Below are 21,207 nucleotides of genomic sequence, written 5' to 3' on the forward strand. Positions count from 1 at the left end.
TAAGTGGAATAGCGCCTAGGTTACGGCCATACAATTACCACACAAAGACAAAGCTCTAAGAGATAACAAGGCAGGCTGACAAGATAACTTAGACTCAGTATTGAACTTCACGGTAACTTGCAGCACTTTGTGAAATCCCCTACAAATGACTACAGCAAACTCTTCAGAAAAAAGCATACCTGTGCTGTGTATTGGAAAATGTCAGCGATAATTTTCATGGATGGTTCTGGGGGGAAAATGTAAGTGTTTCTGACCATAAACTCCTTTAGGATGTCGTTCTGAATTGTGCCTGTGAGCTTCTCTTTCGGCACGCCTTGCTCTTCCCCGGTTACTATAAACGTTGCCAGGACTGGGATAACTGCTCCATTCATGGTCATGGAAACGGACATTTTTTCTAACGGAATGCCATCAAAGAGGATTTTGGTGTCTTCTACAGTGTCAATAGCAACTCCGGCCATTCCAACATCTCCACGAACTCGAGGGTTGTCGGAATCGTAACCACGATGTGTTGCCAGGTCAAAGGCAACGGACAATCCCTGCTGACCAGCTAAGAACATAAGGGAAAAAAAGAAGCCATGGGTATGTTAGAGTCTCAGTGAAGACACTGGAAGCAGATGTACCTCATGTCCGTGTTCATGTGAAACAAATGCTTGGCTTCCTAAGAGTCAGCTCATTGCAGAATGCTAAGACACACAAACTGAGCTGCTACATCTATAAGAAACTATCTATAAGCTACTCATCTCACACCTGCACAAGGATCTGTGGCTTAATCTCATACATCAAAGAAATTTTGTGGTTGTTTTTATTCTTTTCATTGAGATGTTTTCAAAATTCATGAAAACATCTAGCTGATCACAAATACTTAATGCAATTTAGCATATATAAGCTTTTTTACTTTTTTTATTCTTTACCATGGTCATAGCTTTAAGCCATGGCCATTCAAATATCACTGAAATAGAATTTTAGATTTTGCCTGGTGGTAGTGGTTCACGCCTTTAATCCTAGCACTTGGGAGGCAGAGGCAGGCAGATCTCTGAGTTCAATGTCAGCCTGGTCTACAAGAGCTAGTTCCAGATCAGGCTCCAAAACTACAGAGAAGCCCTGTCTTGAAAAACAAACAAACAAACCGACAAAAAAAACCCAGGGCCGGGCAGTGTTGGCACACGCCTTTAATCCCAGCACTCGGGAGGCAGAGACAGGCGGATCTCTGTGAGTTCGAGACCAGCCTGGTCTACAAGAGCTAGTTCCAGGACAGACTCCAAAACCACAGAGAAACCCTGTCTCAAAAAACCAAAAAAAAAAAAAAAAAAAAAAAACCCAGAATTTGAGCTTCTTCTCAGAATCTCCCAAAAATGTTAATGGAACTAGGAATGAAATCCAAGGCCTTCAGCGCACAAGGCAAGCGCACTACCAAGCTAAATAACCAGTCCCTATGAAAAACTGCCAAATACTAAACACATTAAATATAAATCTTATTCCTCTCTAAGCAACATAAACCTAGTAAATCTAAAGCTGAGCATTCAAACAGTAAGATTTTGTCATACAGAAGAAAGGAAATTGTAGACATAATTGTCTAATGAAGGACAGATTTCACTATAGATATGGTTATCACCTTATTTCCTACTTATTTCCTTATTTCTTCTAAGCTGTCTCTCCAATTCTTACCTCAACGAAATCAACTAAAAGCTTTCCAAGGATAAACCCCATCTCTCTTTCCTTTGTGCATATTCATCTTATTTCTTTCCTACAGTGTAGGTAAAAGTGTGCTTTATCTCTAAGAATTTTACACCTTTTACTTTTGCCTCATATCTTTTTGGCCATAGAAGTTGAAAGGCATCCATTTGCTTCACAGTAAATTCATGCATAAAATGAATATTTTATTTCCAGATACTAATGTCTCTTATGTCATCATACCCATCACCTCTCACACTGAAATCTTACCCTTAATATTGTCCTTATAGAATTTATTGCTTTCTTCCACAGTACTAAAGCCTGCATACTGACGGATGGTCCAGGGCCTATAGGTATACATGGTGGGATAGGGTCCACGTGTGAAGGGTTTCACTCCTGGAAGCTCTTCAGGTAAGTCCGTAGTATCTGCCCTGGAATATAAGGGCTTTATAGAGATCCCTTCCGGGGTGCGCCATATTAGGTCCTCTGGGTTTTTGCCTTTCAGCTGCTTTTTGGCCAGTACAGCCCATTCTGGATGAAGAGGCTGCTGCTGATGAAGAAGTCGGTTCCATCTGGAGGCCGATGTATCTTTTAGCTGCTTCAGGTAATGGGGTGATAACAAAAAAAGCTGATTCTTAGCTCTCAACATGGTGAAGCATGGATACTCCCCAAAAAAGATGAGAACAGACCTAGAAAAAGTCAGAAAAACAATATACATACATTTATAACTGTGAAGAAAATTGGGAGTTTTCAGTGGCTAGGGACTCATGTAATATTGGTCCTGTTTCATCTTTCTTTCCTTTTCTGCTTTGCATCTAATATTATGTAGCATTTACTCTTGTTCTTCATAATCACTATCATTCTATACCTCTTAGCTGGTCTTCCTGACCAGTCTTAGCCCCCTCCAACTCATTCAACACTGACAGAAAGCAAATATGACTACATCTTCCTCCCCACAAAAATTTTCAAAGGTTACATCATGTGGTAAATGTAAGGTAGTATTTCAATTAATTTTCATTCAAAACCCATTTGCAATTTTTTTTTAGTTTATGATAGACATTACATTGTTGTGTAGAGAAAAATAGAATGAGCAGGCTTCCCAGGCATCCATGACCTGGTATCCATGAAGTATCAAACATATTTCTGTCTTTGTCATTTATACATTTTATGTACTAGAAATAATAGAGGAGTCATAGCTCACTGCATATGCGAAGTATTTACCCACAGAGAAAAGCAGCGAACTGCCTCAATTACTTGACACTTAAGAGTTACATGATCTCAACATATAGAGCCCGGTTTTCAAAAGAAAATCAGATGCAAATTTCATTAAAACAGTTGTCTCACAGGTGCTTTACACTAGGCAAAAATGAGTTTAAAATTCTAGGTTTCAGGTTAGAGAGTTGGCTCAATGGTTAAGAGCATTTCTTACTGTTGCAAAGAATTCCTGTGTTTGATTTCCAGCCCATATATAGAGGTTCACCACCTCCTCAGGCACCATGATGGCAAAACACTCATATACATAAAATAATAAAAATATAAAAGTATTTTTTTTTAGAAATTCTATTTTTCACATTTACTTCTGACCTATCGAGTTAGTAAAATAATGAAGACTGTCAAATAGTTATTTGGGTCACAAAACAAGAAAGATAAAGCCACGGATGGAAATATTAGATGTTTTAACTACGAAGTAAATTTCCAACAGATAAAAGGTCTCAAAAATGTTACCCCCTTAAGCCGGGTAATATCCATCCTGGGATAACTTCTACCATGAAAGATAGAACACATTCTCTGCAGTTTTATTTGCACTAGAGAAACAGAAATATTACAAACTTAATTAGAATGTGTGTTAAAACATAGACAAAGGAAAGAACTTAATGGAACTATTAAACTAAGTTTAGAAAATAGAAAAAGGAAATATTTCCCATAAGAACTTACAGAAGTTTTCATTTATGACAGTAAAAAAGGAAGCTTTTATGATGAGTGCTATGATCTGGACATCAATTATATTAGTGTGTTACGTTTGTGGAAATTAGTACTCTATTCAGTTACCATTGTGTGTGCTCTCTCTAAGTATTTTGACACCAATTTAAAAGTTGTACTTGATAGTTGAGTATAGTATATGAAAGGAAAGAGGCTCAAGTATTAGGTGAAGGAATCAAGATACATCCCCGTAAATGCAATATACTCAACTAGCTTTTCTGAAAGTTAGCAGAACAGAATAAAAACATAAATACAAAAAAAGATAGCAATTTTTTAAAGTTTTGTTATTTTTTAACCTATTAAATACAGGAGAGCTTTGTTATCCATTTTTATTTCAAGCCACTTGGATTTCAGAAAGTCTAAGAAGTGAGTGATGAGAATATTGAGCTTACATCTACACTACTTCTGCAGGGATCAGAACACTAAAAAGGACTCAGACACTGCCTGAAAGAACACTGAAGACAGGAAGCAGACTCCTGTGAAAAAATTTTAATGACTCTTTCTTCAAACTGAAGAAATGATAAAACAGGGTCCCACTCTAACAGGGATTTTCTGAAAAGCCAAAGGCCAAATTAGTAAACATTGAAAACAGCACTTCACAATAACAATACTAAACACACATAGCGCCTTTAATCCATGCAGTGGGGAGGCAGAGGCAGGTGATTTCTGTGAGTTCAAGGCCAGCCTGATCTACAAAAAAAGTCCAGGCCAATCAGATCTACATAGTGAAACCCTGTCTCTAATACATACATACATACATACACACATACATGCTGCATGCATACACACACACACATAACAGTATTGTTGTAGGTGACAATAGGATTTCTAAATATTCCTTGAAGAGCCATAAAAAGATTTCAAGCATTCAAAGAAGCAATGTGTGTTAATGACAACTAGAATGTGTTAAAGTAAAATAATGAAGGCCATTCTCACAACTATATATATATATATATATATATATATATATATATTCCCCAGATAAAAGTAATTTAGAAAAAGCCAGGGATCCTTTAATTTCATTGCTCTCGAGCAGGCAGACCTGTAAGTTCAAGGCCAGCCTGGTCTACAGCATGGAGTTCCAGAGCGACCCAGACTATATGGTAAAACCCTGACTCCAAAAAACAAATTTAAAAAAAAAAAAAAAATCAGAAACAAAAATAACTCTCAAGTGCGAGCGAGTGTAACTGTTTAGATGTGGCTCCACATTAACACTTCATAAAAGCTAGCCACTCCCGCTGTTCGATTTGCAAAGATCGGTGGATACACAGATCCTGAAAGTTATTAGAATAAAGGAACTACCAGCCTAAAGCAGCGGTTCTCAATCTGTAGGTCGCGACTCCTCCGGCAAACCTCTATATCCAAAAATACTCACATTACGATTTATAAAAGTAGCAAATTACAGTTATGAAGCAGCAACAATTTATGGTTGGAGGGTCACCACAACATGAGAAACTACACTAAAGGGCCGCAGCATTAGGAAGGTTGAGAATCACTGCCCTAAAGAAAACCATTAACCACAAAACTATGTTGGAAGAAAATCAACAAGTGGTTTAAAATTGCACGCATGTGTTGTGCTCTGAATGGCAAAACTGAGATGTTAGAAAATTTTAGTTTTGTATCGAATTACATCTGCCTTTTCTTTTTCATTTCTCCCTCCTATCGTTTGTTTGTTTGTTTATTGTGCCACCACGTCTAGCAGAAACAACCTACAAACCACCCGAGCCTCAGGTAAGCGAGGCCGCAAGGCACCTCTACCCACAAGTGACCTCTGCCTGGCGCGTGCGTGGGAAGCCAGGGGACAGAGCGACGAGGCCACCGCGCTGTAGAAACGCACTCTGCAGCCGTGACCTCGGAATTTCAATGTCCTGGCCGAAAATAAGAAGTCAGCCGAAGACACCTAAACTTCAGGGAGAAGGCCGATGGCTTCTGTCCCAGCAGGACGGTAAAGAGGGAAGGAAAGGAGGTCAGAGAGACGAGGCGGAAAGATGACCGCAGTGAGGGGACAGACTTGCAAGCCTGCCGGGCTCCGCGGCGTACAGGCTTACTCACAGGCCACAACGTGGGAGGCGACCGGGCCGAGCCCCGATCCCACAGCCGAGCCCCGAGCCCCGCGGGTTACCGGCGCCTGCAGCTGGAGCTCAGAGCTCGTCCAATCAGGGGGCGTAGCTGACCCCACCCTCCGACCAACCAATCCGGCCCCGCCGTCGCGGGCGCGCTCCTGTGACGTAAACGGACCGTACGGGCGCCAGGCCTTCTTGACGGATACTTCCGGTTTCCGGGTCGTTGTGTTTGTTTTGGTTTGTTTTGCTTTTTTTTCTTTTCCGGTTCTTTGGGCGCGAAAAGACTGAGCCGCGCTTTCCGAGACCTGGAATGAACTGCGTTGAGTGGAGAAAGCGTTTCAGGGACCGATGGATGCAGCAGAAGGGCGTGAATTTTGAGGCTCCCGCGTTTGTGGTAAACTCTCGTTTGTTTGCTTTTTGCTTTTTGTTTTCTTTGAAGGGCAATGTCTAAGGTCCACATAGGTCTCTGCCCCCGGGGACAGCGGCTTGAGATCCTAGATTCTACCGGGAGGCGGGAAAACACTCTTCCTCTCTCCCTCCCTCTTTCCCCCGACCTCGCGGTCCTCCTTCCCGAAGCTCTGTAACCCGTCCAGGAGCGCCCGGCTGTCTCGCCAGAGTTCCTTCTGCTTTGTGGTTCGCAGACAAAGGTCTACATTGAGATAAGCAGGTTTTAAACTAGTTTCAGCAAACAGAAAAGTAGGGTGTCTCGCTGCTGTTCTCCTCTCCTCGCCTGAACATTCAAATCTGAACCGACTGGCTCCGGAGGTGAAGCCGCACTCTCCTGAGCTGTCATGCCTTTGCCGCGGGCTGCTTTCACTTAAGTACTCCATTTCTCCTCCTCCTCCTCCTCCTTGAATGTTCCCACACCTGCTCACTGGTCAGTTTGGTTGCGTTTAGTCTCAGTAGTTTACCCTGAAGCCGTACCTAGTAGCAGGAAAGAACCACAAGGTGAGGTAACCCGACCCCCACCCAAGAGCAGACCATTCAGGATCCCCTGCCAGCGCACCTCACCAGGACACCCCTACACAAAAGTCAGCCAATCAGGAGTCCTGAACCTCAGAGACCCCCCCTCACCCCCTTTACTACTATAAAAACCCAATTCTAATTGAGCTCGGGGCTGTCCGGTTATCCAACGTTGGACATGCGGAGAGACAGAGTTTGCAAACTTAATTAAAATAAAGGCTCTTTGCTTTTACATATGGGACTCTGTCTCTGTTGGCTTTTGTGGGGACCCCACGGATTTGGACATAACAGTTTCATACATGGTAATTGTTTTCATATCTGTGCCTGCCAAGCCAATATTAAGCTATGATTTCCTGTGGATCTGGGAACTGAAGTTGTCCCAATGGGGACAGTAATGACCCTTGTTTATATTCTTACCATGCCTGTCCCGTAGACTGATCTAGGACTTCTGTGTATTCTGTACTGCCATTTCAGCATTTCAGGTACTTGATATTGGTACTTTCTTATCATGGGAAATTTTAGTTAATTTACTGGATTGGGGGCTAGTGAGTTCATTGGAATTTAGAACCTGGACTACCATTTGTAGCTTGTTCTTATCCGTCATTCCATTGGCTGTCAACCTGGGGCCTTTTGACTAGAGGGATGTTTGACACTGACCCAGAAGAATTTTGGTTGTCACTGTTTGGGAGTGGGACCCCATTCTAGTGTCTGTGAATAGAGATGAGAATGCCGCTGACCATCTTAGAGCGCACAAGCCAGCCTTTCACAACAACAAAAGTGTCCCAGTGTTAATGAGGCCACGGTTGAGAAGCTTTGCCACTATCATCTATTACCTCAAGTAGAGACCGTGAAGACACCACTGGCAACGCACCAATTTTGTCTTGTCTTGCTTTCAGGTTTCTACTCAGTCAATACTGAAAATTTTGTTGACTACACTTTAAAATAAATTACTAGTCAACCTCATAAACCATCCAACACCAGCAATGAAAGCTACGATAAACTATGTGTCAGTGTAGGGACGTGAAAATACTTTATACTTTCTTCACAATGTGCTGGAATCTAAAACTGTTCTGCAAAGCTAATCTAATTTTAAGTATTAACTATTAGAAAAAAAAAGAAATTCAAAACATATGGCCAGATATTTTTTGATTGAATTTGACATACATGAAATTCTGTTAAATTTCTATAGAAATTTTACTCTCAATTTCTGTATTTAATATAGTTTTTCAAAACAGTTTGTAAATCACATCTGGAGTAGTATTGAGTTGAATGCTAATGAGTATATACTATCCAGAGAAAATGATTGAAAAACCCTACTGTGTCAGATGACAAGAATTGAAAAGGCCCCACAGACTTCTGTAGAGAAAGGAAGAAGAGGGATTAGAAAGGATTGGGAAGATGATGACTCACTGAGTGAGCAGAGATAGGCCAGAAAAGATTTCACTTAGAATGTACAATATGTGCATGAGAGGCAGAAATAGTGTGTTAATCAATCAAATCTAGCTACAGAGGGAAATGTGATGTCAGAGTATCAGGAAAGGAGGGTTAGAAGCAGGGTAGGGTTAGATTCTTAGGGACTGTAAATGTCAAGGTAAAGAGTGTAGGTGTTAAACACATTAAGTGAATATTTAATCACATGTTTTGTTCCAAAGTTTAGGATTGTGAATGACTTAGTAGGTCTGACTTGTATATTTTTTATATAATTGGAGATATATTGGCTCAGGCACGTGCACTCTATGACAAGGTGGATCTGGGGGCTCAGATAAGGCTTTTAGCAAGGGTTTCAGTTCCTCTTCATGTTGGCCTTCCCATCTCTTGCAGACTGGATTTCAAGAGCAGATGTTTCTGAGCACAAGGAAGTTGAAGCTGCCAGTCTTTTCCTGTTTATACCTCAACAGATGTAACATAGAGTGGCATTGGCCCTGCCTCCCTTTAGCAGTAGTCAGAAGGACTTCCTAGCATCTCAGTCTAAAGATCTCAGTGCCTACCTTCCCTCTCATGCAGATGCTCTTATTTGGTGAACATGAACTGCTTGTGTGTCAGTTCTTCTGGAAGAGGTCCACATGTAAAGCTTACTCAATGTGGATTGGTGTTTTAGTAGAAGTCTAGCTGAGGGAATCGGGTATTTTAGAACTGAAACAAGGGAGTAAGTCTGAGCATAGACTAATATACCACATTGCCCGGTAACAGATAAAGTGTTTTGTGGGGTGTTCTACTAATTTTTTACCTGATTTGATATGTGATTCCTAAATGTGGTGTGTGATCTTTCAACTGTTTTTTTTTATTTATTTATTATTTCTGTCTTAATTTTAAGTAGATGAGAGAAGACTTTAGTTTTTAAAAGTATAGATATTCAGGGACTCTGCACTGGCTGCTCTTCAAAAGAACCAGACTCAACTCTCAGCACATACATGCTAACTTACAACCGTCTCCAACTTTAGTCCCAGAGGCTCTGTGTTCTCCACTGGTCTTTGTGAGCACCAAGCATGCTTGTGTTTGTGGTTCACAGATGTGCATTCAGGCAAAGCACTTAGACATAAAAACTTAAAGGCAGTAAATTTTTAGAATTCCGAAAGAGAATGATGGCAAACTCAGTAGATACATGCTAAGAATTTTTAAACTGTGCCTAACTTATAACCTATCCACTTATTATAAAATGTAGAAATACATAACCCATTCTTTTCTTTTTATCAGAAATGAGTTTGATTTTAAAAGTCTGCTATAGAAAAAGTTTCTCTAAATGTTGCCATTGATACCTCCATTGCCATTCCCCTGTCTGGTTTGTAATTCATGAGCACACCCGAGTAGTCAGCATATTTCTGTACCCTTATTACAATTCACACAGTGCCGCAGGAGGTTCGGCTTCCCTCCTTATAAGTGGCCTACTTCCATATTACCATTCACAGTGTGCAGTGAGAGTATAGGCCTAAAATCTCTCTCCTTTCCCCTTCCCATAACATGGGTTAGGGTGAACCTATTATTTAAAATTCAGCAATGTTCTCTGAACTGACTTTGCCTGTGTCAACTTTACGCTTTTTTTCTTGAATTTAAAAATGGAGATAGTATTGCATATAGGAGCTATATAAATTCAAAAGCATCTTTAAAATGTTTTTTCTGAAACTGGAAATAGTAGCCATTTTAAGGAGTGAAATTAAATTAATATTATTTTACTAATGGGAACCAAAAGTTTTTGTTCATTTGATTTTGAGACAGGGATTCATTTCTCATGTTAAAGACCAGTCTCAAACCCACTCATAAGTGAAGATAGCCATAAGCTTACAGTCTTCCTGCCCTCCCTCCTGAGGGCTGAGATTACAGAGAGGCACACCGAGCTAGGTCTCTTCAGTGCTGAGGATTTTATGCATTTTAGGCAAGCCTTCAGCCTGCTGAGCTACATCTACAGCACCAAAGTGATTTTTTTAAAACATGTTTAAATGTTTTAAGAAAAGATATTTTTCCAAAATTCTGAAGACATAATTAGAACAATTACATTTAATCTTTTCAACAGAACATGGTATAAGCCTCATCTTTCTCTGTTTTTTTTTTTCACCTTTGCAGACTATGTATCATTGTAATTGTGTTGTTTAGATCAAAATGCCTGGTAAAGCAAATGCTTCTAAGAGAAACTCTCAACAGTTAAAGAGAACTTCAAAACAGAGAGCTGATGAGGATGGGGATTTGCCAGAAAATGAGGTAATAAAATATCAAATCTATCATTTAGATCCTTTGATTAGAAATATTATCTATCCCTTTAAAAAGGCCAAAAGTCTTTATTGTGTTCTTTGTTCATAATGTTTACCTTATCTGTAGAAGCAGCTGTATAGTTTTTCCTCTATCTACTGGAAAATTCAATACAACTCTTTAATATACATGGAAATGTGTTCAAAACCATCATTATATCTTATATTTAATTGCTTTTATGTCTCTAGGTTGGAATCACAGCAAAAAGAAACAGAAGTCATGCAGGGCGTCTGTCCTCTAAAGGTATTGCTCTTGTATGTCTTGTTTAAAGTGTCTTCTACTGAGTTTCATGAAAAAACTTTCAACACCATGATTATGAGTTCATCAGTAGTGAAAGGTGGTCAAAGCAGCCACATTTACAGTGCTTAATTCTTCTAGGAAATATAAAGAAGTTTATTTGTCACATTGATAGGCACTAGAAAACAGTCTTTGTCCCCGACTCCGAATTATTCATCTCTGAGATAAGACAATTCTACTTCTTTCTCCCAATATATGCACTTTCAACTCTGTCAGGACTATACCGATAGTTTATAATCTAGTTTATATTTAAACTAGCTTAAGCTTTTCAAAATAAATTTGTTTGAAGTGTTCATGTTTTCTTAAACATCATTTCTTTATAAGAAGATTCCTTGCCTCTCCATGTAGATAGTGTTCTGATTTTATATTTCCTGGGGTGTCTTGCCTTTTTCTTTTGTAATTTCTGCCCTCCTATAATTTTCAAAAATATATCCCCTTTTTCCTTACCTAATCTCTGTGAAACCAGTATTGTATCTCATTGTTTATGCCATGTAAGTAGAATAGTGCACTACTTAATTGTTCTGGTGAAAGCTTTTGAGGTTTATCTGTCACGCTGATGAGAACTAGAAGGTGAATCATTGCTCCGCACTCTGAATTACTCGTGTCTGATATAAAGGTGTAACAGTCAGTGTCTGTTTTTAGCTTGTTCGGTCATTTCTAGTGTGTGTTAGAAATAGTTTTCTGGTGTTTTTTTGTTTTGTTTTGTTTTTTTGTTTTTTTTAATTTCAAGTAATTTTTCAGAAACAGATTTTAATAATAATAACTGTGTTTATTTAAAAGTGTTTGTATTTCAGTGTTACTTGATACTATATCAGGTATCATCACAGTGGGCAAATTTATCTTCAATAACTGAGGTGTTGTAGCTGCAAGAAGATGTGAATTAAAGAGTAGAGCGTTTAGTTTCATAATGCCATTAATGTTCTTTACACTAAAATCATTGTTAAGTAAAACTGCAAACCTCTATTTTGATTAGACTCTCTTGTATTACCAGTATCAGGACAAGCAAAGTGTACTTACCTCAAATGGATAAAAATAGCCTCCAACAAGAGAAGCACCTGGCAGCCTATTCCAAAGAACACTGGAGATTATTTGCAAAGTATGATGGAGTCAGTCATTCTGTGAGTTTCAGATTTTTCCTTTGCAACACTTACTCCTACATAGGTATTTACTATTTACATTTTTCTAAATATTCCTACATACTTTAGTTACCTTGTTCATGGAGGTGACAGAATGCTTAATGTCAACATTAAGAGTGAAAAAGATACTCTTAAACAGTAGAAAGAGTATTTAGGCTCACAGTTTCAGAAGATTTGATCCATAGTCCTTAGCTCCATTGCTTCTGAACCCTTGAGAGACTGAACATCATGGCAGTGGAAGCATGACTTGGAGGAAGCAGGAAACAAGACAGGCACCAGGAACCAGGTGTCACTTAAAACACACCCCAGTTTCCTGCATAACCATCCTCCAGCCAGTCACTGCTCCCTAAAATTTCCACAGATGAAGAACATACACTCAGTGCACGTGCCAGTGGCAGACATATCAAATTTAAACCATGACAATATTAGCCTTTAACAAAAAGGGTTTGCTTAATTGTAGAAACCTGGAACCTATCAGTGAAGGAAAAATCAATTCTGTGTGGATTGATTTGCAGTCTATAAGATTTTTAACATTTTAACTCAATGTTGACTCTTCAGAAGTTGCATTCACAATAACACTTTCTCTGAAAACTACTATGTTATATGAAATACAGAGTTAAATTCCACAGTAGAATTTAACTACATCAGACAAGGTGGGTGTATAAATTATTATAGTACAATATGATTCAAAGAAAATGTTATTGTTCTGCTTAAAGTGTTTTGTGGGTAACAGAAGAGAAATGCTATCAAATCATCGTGTGTGTGTGTGTGATATGTCAAAATAAAACCCACTACTTTGTATTATATTTGTGTTATACCAGTAATAATAAAAACAGATATGTAATACTAAAAATTTTAGTATCATGAATTTCAGTTAAATGTAAATTATTTAAAAATGTATCTACTATAAAAGAGAAGGTGAGTGGTTCTACCTAGATAGTAAGGTTGAACACTTGAAACATTTTTGAAATACAGATTGAATAGTTTCAAAGTAATATTTAGTCAGTCTTTTTTCCTCCAGAGAAATTTTAAGCAAGAACATTAAAGGAAAAGAACAAATTCAGTATCATCTCAACTGCTTGAAGAAAAGGTAATATACAATTGGAAATGATTAAATTATAATTATTTTTAAAATATGATTTGCCCTTGTGTTCTAAAACGATTTCAGTGGAATGTGCTTTTTCATTACCATTTAAAGCTTTATTTTTGTTTGTGTGTGTGTGTGCACGAGAGAACATGTGCTGTGGCATGCTATTGCAGGTCAAATACAGCATTATTTGTGTGTGTGTGTGTGTGTGTGTGTGTGTGTGTGTGTGTGTGTACGAGAGAACATGTGCTGTGGCATGCTATTGCAGGTCAGATACAGCTTTGAAGACTTGCTTCTCTTAAAGACTTGCTTCTCTCCTTTCACCTTGTGTTCCTACCTGTATCCTACCTTGAATCCTCAGGTACTTGCTAAAGCCCTTTACCTGCTGAGCCATTTTAACAGCCTTTGTACAATATTTTTAAAACTTTTTTGCATGAGTCAATGTAAATGGTGAATTTTCCACTAGGGACATCAGTTTGGAACCAAAAATGGTTCAGATTTTGGAACATTTTGGGTTTTAGCTTTGGAAGAGTGTGGAAGAGTGTTCAACTTACAGAGAATTTTTACAAAACCCATATTGTTATAGTGGCAGAAGCAACTACAATGAGTATATTCTCCTTAATTTCTTTCTCATAAAACTCAAGAATCAGGTCTGAGAACATTATTTTGTCATCTGCAGGAAGTGGGGGGTCACACAGATCACTAAAGACTCTAATATATTAGAGTACAATTCATCTCATTGTGTTCTATAGCAAAGCCTGTAGAAACCATCTTATCTGCCTTAAACTATAAAACTCATTTATCTTCGAAAACATTTAGACTAACCTGTATTGGTTGCATTCTTTAAAAACGAGAAGTGGGGTTTGGGGTCAGACTTAAAACTTCTAGAGTTATTTCTCTTATTCAACAATCTATACTAAACTGGCAGACTCACAGGCTATAATAGTCTAGAAAGCATATTTAAACAGTAGTAGGAAGTCCTGATTTTAAAATATATTTTAAATGTGTGGACTAAAATATGTTCTAGTAAAGTAGCCTTAGCATTCCATGACTTGCAATAATCATTAATGTATTGAAGTTAGGTGTGATTTGTTTTGGGGAAAAATGCAGCTAGCCTTTGTGAAAAAGAAAAAAAAAAAACAGAATATTGTAACCCTTGTAAGTGTGGGAGTAGGAAAAAATGAAACTGTTTTTTAAAAAAAAAGAGATCATGTTCCCAAAAATCAACGTGTTTACTCTGTTTTTAAGATTACTACAACAGTGTGGAACCCTGAAAGTCCCTGCCAGAACGCTGAACTATTTAACTGATGTGTCAAATCTGCTGAAAATTGAAAAGGCACAAGAAAGAGCTAATGAAGAGGACATGGCTTTACTGCAGGTATGACATTCAAAAAGGCTTCAGTAATTATAGAGGTGGCAAAAGGAGACTAGGGTAAATTTAAGTCATCGTAGTATTGGTCTTGTAATAAATCCAAATTTTGAATTGAGGATTTTTTTGTTGGTGGTGGTTTTTGCTTGTTTGTTGTAAAGAAAGAAAAATTTTCACTTGAACTTTAGGCCTCTAAAATTGATGTATTTGTGATTTACTTACCTGTGATAAGTAACAGCCCTATTGTAAATATTTTTGAACAAGCCTTTCGTATGTATTGATCGTTCTTTATTCCCTACACTTTCCCCAGATTCCCCCACCTCCCTACCCATCCAACTTTATGTTCTTTCTCTCTTTCTCTTTAAAACAAGCAAACAAAACCACACATATACAAAGGAAAAAAAAATCCACAGTAATGAAAATCAAAATAAATAAGTAAAAGACCACAATAAGATCAAAAAGTCTACAAAAATACTATTCAGTTTATTTTATGTTGGCCAAATAATCCTAGTCTTGGGCAGCCCCATTCTTTTAGTTACTCTGTTTTAGCTGAGTTGTAGATATTTTTAATTGCCAGGTCTTGAGACTTTTGTTCCATAGAGTTCCAGATTGTTACCAGGTCTATAGCTCACGGATATTGAAGACTTGCTGTCCAGACACACCACAGCTACATCTCTTATTCTCACACACTCTGATCTTCATTTTCCTTATCTGAGAAAAATATTGCTTTTTCTAACTTTAAACAAACTGCTTAAAATTGAATCAGAGCATAGTGTTCAACTTTTAGCCTTTAATTAGTTGATATTTGAACTAAGTAAGAAAAGCAATGTTAAAGAGCTCACTAGTTATAGAAACCGAAACAAATTGTAGCATACCACCCTGAGACATTTTGGAGTAGTTTGTAGATGGTACTGTTTGAATAGCTTCCAAATGCTTGGGGTGGTAATAGTAGTTAGTACAAGAAAGATATTGTGAAGAGCATCTAGTAACTCACACTAATTCGTTCCAACTTTTCCTGAGTAGGAAGAATCATGTTGTGCAATGGATTCACATATATTGCAAATTAATGAGATATATTTATGTAGTGGCCCTACTTAATTCATAAATCCATACTACAATTTCCATCCCAAAGTTACTGCTTCTGATCATCTTTTAGTACTGGCAACACCTCTACCGTTTAATAAACAGTGACATGACATTAATATACGGTTTTTGTGCATATTTTAAAGCATGATAATTGTTCACTATTTATATCAAATAAGAGTGTTCAGAAGCAAGCAATAAATGATAGTGTGACCTAGTGGTAAAGTATTTCTAGTTTCCAGTTAAAACTCAATGGCAATGGCAGAAGTACAGATACAGTCTGTGGTTTCCTTGGCACTCACTCAGAGGAGGAACCACATCTGGGCGGGATGGAGTGTGTTGCCACATCAATATGATAGGAATAGCCAAGAGGATGACAAAATTATGGGATGAAATAAACTTTAAATCTTCCAATGATTTCCATTTCTCCTGTGTTGCTGGAGGCTAAACCCAGTACCTGAAACACGCTGCCACTGAGTTACATGGCTAGGCTTTTTATTATATTTTGAGACAGATTCTTGCTAATTTCCTTGAGCTGACCATAAAATTATAATGTTTCTGCCTCGTGAATGCTCAAATGAATTATAGATATATGCCACCATTCCTAGTGTCATAATGAAAATCTTCATTATTATATGTAACTCTTCATTTAGTGAGTGATGTGGATGTGTGTGTGTGTGTGTGTGTGTATGTTTAAGTGTAACCTTGGCTGACCTGTTAACTTGTCTCAAAATTAGTTAATAGAATTCAATAATTTCTAAATGAGGTGCCTTGAAATTTTTGGGTGGTTCTTTTTGGGTTTGTTTGTTTGTTTGTTTGTTTGTTTTTCGAGACAAGGCTTTCTGTAGATTAGGAACCTGTTCTGGAACTAGCTCTTGTAGACCAGGCTAGCCTTGAACTCACAAAGATCCACCTGCCTCTGACTCTGGAGTGCTGGGATTAAAGGTGTGTGCCACCCCCTTCCCGGCTTCATGGGTGGTTCTTATATCCAACAATAAGTGTACTTACAAGAAGCAAGAGAAGATACAGAAACAAAGAGAAGGCCATGTAAATGGCATGGTGCAGTCAAAAACCTAAATAGGCAAGGAAGAAATCTCCTCTATAATTTTGGGGTTTTTGAGACAAGATTTTATTGATCTGAAGCTGTCCTCCAACTCCTGCTCTTCCTGCGCAACCTTTTCGTGTTGTGATTAGGAGCATTTGCCACCATGCCCTGCTTTTCCATATAATCTTTTTTGTTTTGTTTTGTTTTTGTTGTTTGTTTGTTTAGCAGTTGGGGATGAGGAAACAGGCATGTAGCAGAGCACAGAGAGACCACCCACAAAGCAGGGAGTCTCAGGAAGCTGAAAATCCAGTCTCTTCACTAGGATTGGGTTTTTAAAGTCTCCAAAGAGTCTTCTTCCCTAATTTAGTGGTTGATCGGTTTAAAGAAAGACAGTACAATGCCTTTCTTTTAAGCAACCTGGCTTTTATCTCATACTGGGAGAGTGAGGAAGAAGCCAGCCATCTTGGAAGTTTGCTGCCTTTGTTACCTTGCCATGGCCCCTCTCACTGTCTGTCTTCCTACCAAGAAATCTGTACAACTCCTAATCCTTCATTTTCCCTCTTTTAGAGGTCACCTTACTACTGTATAGGTAGTTTGGGGGATGGGGTGCCCATCACTCTAGCTCATTTGAGCTGTCCAAATGGGTGATAGTGTTGCAGAGGGATATTGATCTAAGGACCACAATAAAACTTAACGAATTGCAAAGATTCGGAACTCGAGGTGTCCATCTGGTGACTATTTGCGGGAGGTTGCGATCCTCTGAACAAATTCTAAGGTGAAAGTTCAAAAATTTTACCATCTAGGAGTCTTGGTAGGGTTTGTTTTCTCTGTCAGTAAAAAAATTAAAAGGCAGGAAAGTGCGGGGTGTGGTGATGCACATCAGGAGGCGGAAGCAGGAAGATCTATGAGGTTGAGGGCACCTGGTCTACAGAGTGGATTCCAGAATAAATAGCCAGGGTTATACAGATAAACCCTGTACTGAAAAAATAATAAACAAACAAACAAGTAAATAATAAAAGGCTGGGAAAATCTTTAGCTCAATAAGTAACAAAAGAGAAATCTCTAGCACAGCAAATCAGCAGCTGGAGAAAGGTTTTATTGGGGGCAAAGAAACATACACAGAGCAGGGAAAGGAAGCATACATAGATGAAAAGACCTGCAAAGCAGAGAGGAAACTTGGAAAGCCAAAAATACCCACCCACCCACCCTCACACCAGATAATTTAAAGGAATCATAGCCAAACCATCACCTTTGTTTGGGTTATTGCCCTTTAGATCTGATCTGTTGGAGCAGCCATAGTAAAATGATATATATGATTTGCTTTGCAATTGTCTTAATCCACACATTGTAAACTCAGAAGTCAGTTCATAGAAGCGTGACGCTGTGGAGCAGGTAAACTTCACCATGGAATGCAGTTCAAGCCCTGAAGCATTCGTAAAAACAAATGACCTCCTTCCTTCTACTTAGGAATTTCAGTTACATTAGGATTAGACAAAAAAAAAAAAAAAAAATAGAGAAAAAATAGACCAACCATTACCAATATGGAGCATTAGTCAAATAAAGTGTAAAGTAAAGTAGTTCCTGTGTATAAGGAAATAAAAATAGGAATAATATTGTCAACATTGTGGAATTTAATGGAATTTTAACTAATGTGGTAATACAGATCTTACATATTTGTTCCATCGTTTAGAGTTGTGCATCGAAATATTTACAGATGAAGTGGGATGGCGTCTAGGATGCACTTTAAAATGGCGCAGCTCTAATAACTCAGTTACTGGTTTATACTGTACTTGGTCTGAGATCAGCATATTCTTGTTATTTCTATATTTCATTCATTTTGCATATTTCTTTCTCTTTTTCTACAAAGTAACATGTTTCTTTTATTTAGAAAATGCTCATACAAGGTTTTTATTAATGTCTAATCTCAATGCCTAGCGTTTTATTCTTCTGGCACATTTAAACAGGCATTCCTAACTAAATAAATGTTCCTAACTAAAATAAAAAATATTTTCTTTTTTTTTTTTTTTTTTTTGGCACTTGGAAGTATATCCTACTTAACAAATGCTGTTACTTGTATCATTAATCCTTGGGCTCTGCAAGACCCATACAAGGATCAGGACCTCTGGTACTAGCTAGCTGCTGAGTTAAGTTTAGAAGAAGCAGTGACGGGCAGTTATCTCTTTATCCCATGAAAGTACGTTTTTCTTTTTTCTTTTTTTTTTTTTTTTATATTTATTTATTTATTATGTATACAATATTCTGTCTGTGTGTATGTCTGAAGGCCGAAGAGGGCACCAGACCTCATTACAGATGGTTGTGAGCCACCATGTGGTTGCTGGGAATTGAACTCAGGACCTTTGGAAGAACAGGCAATGCTCTTAACCTCTGAGCCATCTCTCCAGCCCAAAGTACGTTTTTCTTGTAATTCATGTTATAGTGGCCAAGCAGCATTCCAGGGGCTCTGTTTTGAAAGGTAAGCAAAAGTAAAGTTAAAATTGTCATCTAGAGCGTGTTAAAATGTAAGGTATTATATGGACACACTCTCTCCTAGGGTTTCATTTGGAAGACATTTACTTTAAAATACTAACTTATCTTTTTGCCTCAGAACGAAATAGACCAAATAGTAGCGACCACAGAGTCCATGGCTGAGAATATTCAGAGCCTAAAGAACAAAATTCAAATTCTGACAAATGACGTAGAGGAAGAGGAACAGAAGTTGAAACAGGTGATGGTTAAAAACTGTATTGGTAATATTTTTTTTAACTATATTTTTTAATGCTAAAGTATTACCAAGAAAACTTGAGTTTTGAAAGGTGAGATAATCCCTATCTTTCTGTTTCTATTCAGGAATTCCACGTGGATACTAATAAGGTACTGTCTCTTCCAGAACTTTCTCAGAAAAGTCTTAAAGCACCCATACTTCAAGTAAGTACCCATTTACCATACTCTTGCCAGACTGTGTTACACATACACACACACACACACACCCTTATATAAAACCCTATCCCATTTCTTTAAGCAAACTAATCCTTTTATAAATTTTTTGACAAATTACTTTTCTTACTTGGCATATAATTTGAACATGTTTTCTGTCAGCTCATGTAGACTGTTCTTATCAGTATTTATTTAATGTTCCATTATGCCAATATACCATTGTAAAGTACTAATAGAAATGAGTAGCTTTATATTATACTCCTTTATATACTCTTATGTATTTGTAGAGTTCTAATTATAGATATGTAACTCTAACTTTTGACTTTTAACAATGACATATAGCACTTTATGAGATAGCACTAGAGTATTTATCATTAATCTATATGCTGGTAGTTTGTCTTTTCTTCCAGAGAGCTTATTGATATTGTCATTGTAAATGCTCATTTGATTATCTGTAATGACCCAGCTTAGCAGGAATGGGAGAAGGAAAGATTTATTTGAAAATGAACAGTCATCGGTTGATAATTAGTGAAGTTGGGCGGAGGGTACTTAAGATTATTATATGTCTCCAAATAACAGAAATATGATATATTTTCATAATAAAGTGCTATAATTAACTGTACTGTCTTACCCGCAGAAAGAAATTTTGGCACTAATTCCGAACCAGAATGCTCTTCTAAAGGATTTGGTTGTCCTTCATAATTCAGCCTCAGTGAAGAACATGTCAGCATTCATTCAAGAAGCCTATAAGAAACTTGATCACTCTTAGAGTTGGTTTTGTTTTTGTTTTTAAGCATTGTTCCATATTAACTTATTGTTTATGGATTGTAAATCTTTTCTTTTTAAGACAGAGCCTCACTCTGTAGCCTGGGCTAGTCCAGTATCACCCACGTTGGCCTTGAACTCACAGCAATCCTGCCTCAGCATCTGAGTGCTGGGATGACTTGTGTGAGCTGCACATCTGGCCGGAAGTTATACAACTTAACTATAATAATACTATAAAACTGGTGTTTCTGCAGAAAAATTCCCCTCTGATATCCACTATAAAAATAGCCTTTGTGGGCCTATCATTAGTATCTAATGTTCTTAAAAGAAGTCCATATATACTATGTCTATAGTTATTTGCTAAGACCATGTACTAAGAATGATTTTTAAAATTCAATAAAAAGACAATGTTGTAACAGTTCATGATTTCTGAATGGAACTTATTTATGGGAGTAGCTTTGTGGATAAGAAGGGTTTATGTGTAGCACTTAATCAGTAAAGATGTGAGTGTGTCTTTCTCTTTAGCTAATAACCTACATTTTTTGTTTGGTCATGTGTAACTAGAAGAGTCATACATGCTTCCTTAAATCCCTGGTCTTTGTGGAATTATTGCTGTTTTTTCCATTTTTTTTTTTTTATTTTGAAGGTAATAACATTTTGGTCCTTTGGTTGGCGAATGCTTAGATATTGGATATTTTCTGCTGTCAGCAAAGTATACTCGAAGAAGATTGTTTAAAAGGAACCTAAGTGTATCTATTCCCTTAAAAATGAAAGAAAAAAAAAAAAAAACCAAAGAACAAAAACCCAGCCAGAAAACAGTTTTGGGGTAAGCCAGCATAGGAGAACTGACTGCTGAAGGTAGACCATACCGAGATAACAGGAGGAGGTGGCAGTCTAGGCTTACCCGCTGTGATGTATGAAGACCTGCGGCTGAGAATGTAGCTGCTAGCTGGAAGGAAGCTCCAGAACCTGGAGTAGAAAGAAGTGTTTCTATGGGACGTTACACAGAAGTGGCCCACAGCTTTCTGAGAAGCTGTTAACAAGCATGTCAGTTAGGAGACAGCTTAGGTGCT

At 37.9% G+C, this 21,207-nt stretch overlaps 2 protein-coding genes across 4 annotated transcripts in view; one reads left to right on the forward strand and one right to left on the reverse strand.

Annotated features, from left to right (window-relative positions):
* Nucleotides 1-5,835, reverse strand: part of Mmut (methylmalonyl-CoA mutase) — a 31,353-nt gene extending 25,518 nt beyond the window's left edge. The window contains exons 1-3 of one of the 3 annotated variants that reach the window (XM_057751886.1): nucleotides 5,704-5,835; nucleotides 1,942-2,360; nucleotides 180-547 (exon numbers count right to left, since the gene is read on the reverse strand). In XM_057751886.1, the coding sequence (XP_057607869.1) occupies nucleotides 180-547; nucleotides 1,942-2,320 (747 nt within the window). In that variant the 5' untranslated portion in view covers nucleotides 2,321-2,360; nucleotides 5,704-5,835. Of the gene's footprint in view, nucleotides 1-179; nucleotides 548-1,941; nucleotides 2,361-5,691 lie in introns of all 3 variants that reach the window. The other 2 variants (XM_057751885.1, XM_057751887.1) reach the window with 2 other exon arrangements.
* Nucleotides 5,836-5,942: 107 nt separating this feature from the next.
* Nucleotides 5,943-20,555, forward strand: Cenpq (centromere protein Q). The gene is made up of 9 exons (XM_057751139.1): nucleotides 5,943-6,108; nucleotides 10,236-10,370; nucleotides 10,607-10,661; nucleotides 11,707-11,833; nucleotides 12,873-12,941; nucleotides 14,187-14,316; nucleotides 19,041-19,160; nucleotides 19,283-19,360; nucleotides 20,007-20,555. Exons 2-9 carry the CDS (start codon nucleotides 10,272-10,274, stop codon nucleotides 20,136-20,138), a joined length of 810 nt encoding a protein of 269 aa, XP_057607122.1. The 5' UTR covers nucleotides 5,943-6,108; nucleotides 10,236-10,271; the 3' UTR covers nucleotides 20,139-20,555.
* The last annotated feature ends 652 nt before the right edge of the window (nucleotides 20,556-21,207 follow it).

The sequence above is a fragment of the Chionomys nivalis genome, chromosome 19, assembly GCF_950005125.1.
Source record: "Chionomys nivalis chromosome 19, mChiNiv1.1, whole genome shotgun sequence".
In the NCBI taxonomy this organism is placed as follows: domain Eukaryota; kingdom Metazoa; phylum Chordata; class Mammalia; order Rodentia; family Cricetidae; genus Chionomys; species Chionomys nivalis.

Coding starts and splice junctions, on each gene's coding strand:
- Cenpq (XM_057751139.1), top strand. CDS start 10,272: ATGCCTGGTAAAGCAAATGCTTCTAAGAGAAACTCTCAACAGTTAAAG. Junction 10,371..10,606: donor GGGATTTGCCAGAAAATGAG/GTAATAAAATAT, acceptor TTATGTCTCTAG/GTTGGAATCACAGCAAAAAG. Junction 19,161..19,282: donor AGGAACAGAAGTTGAAACAG/GTGATGGTTAAA, acceptor GTTTCTATTCAG/GAATTCCACGTGGATACTAA.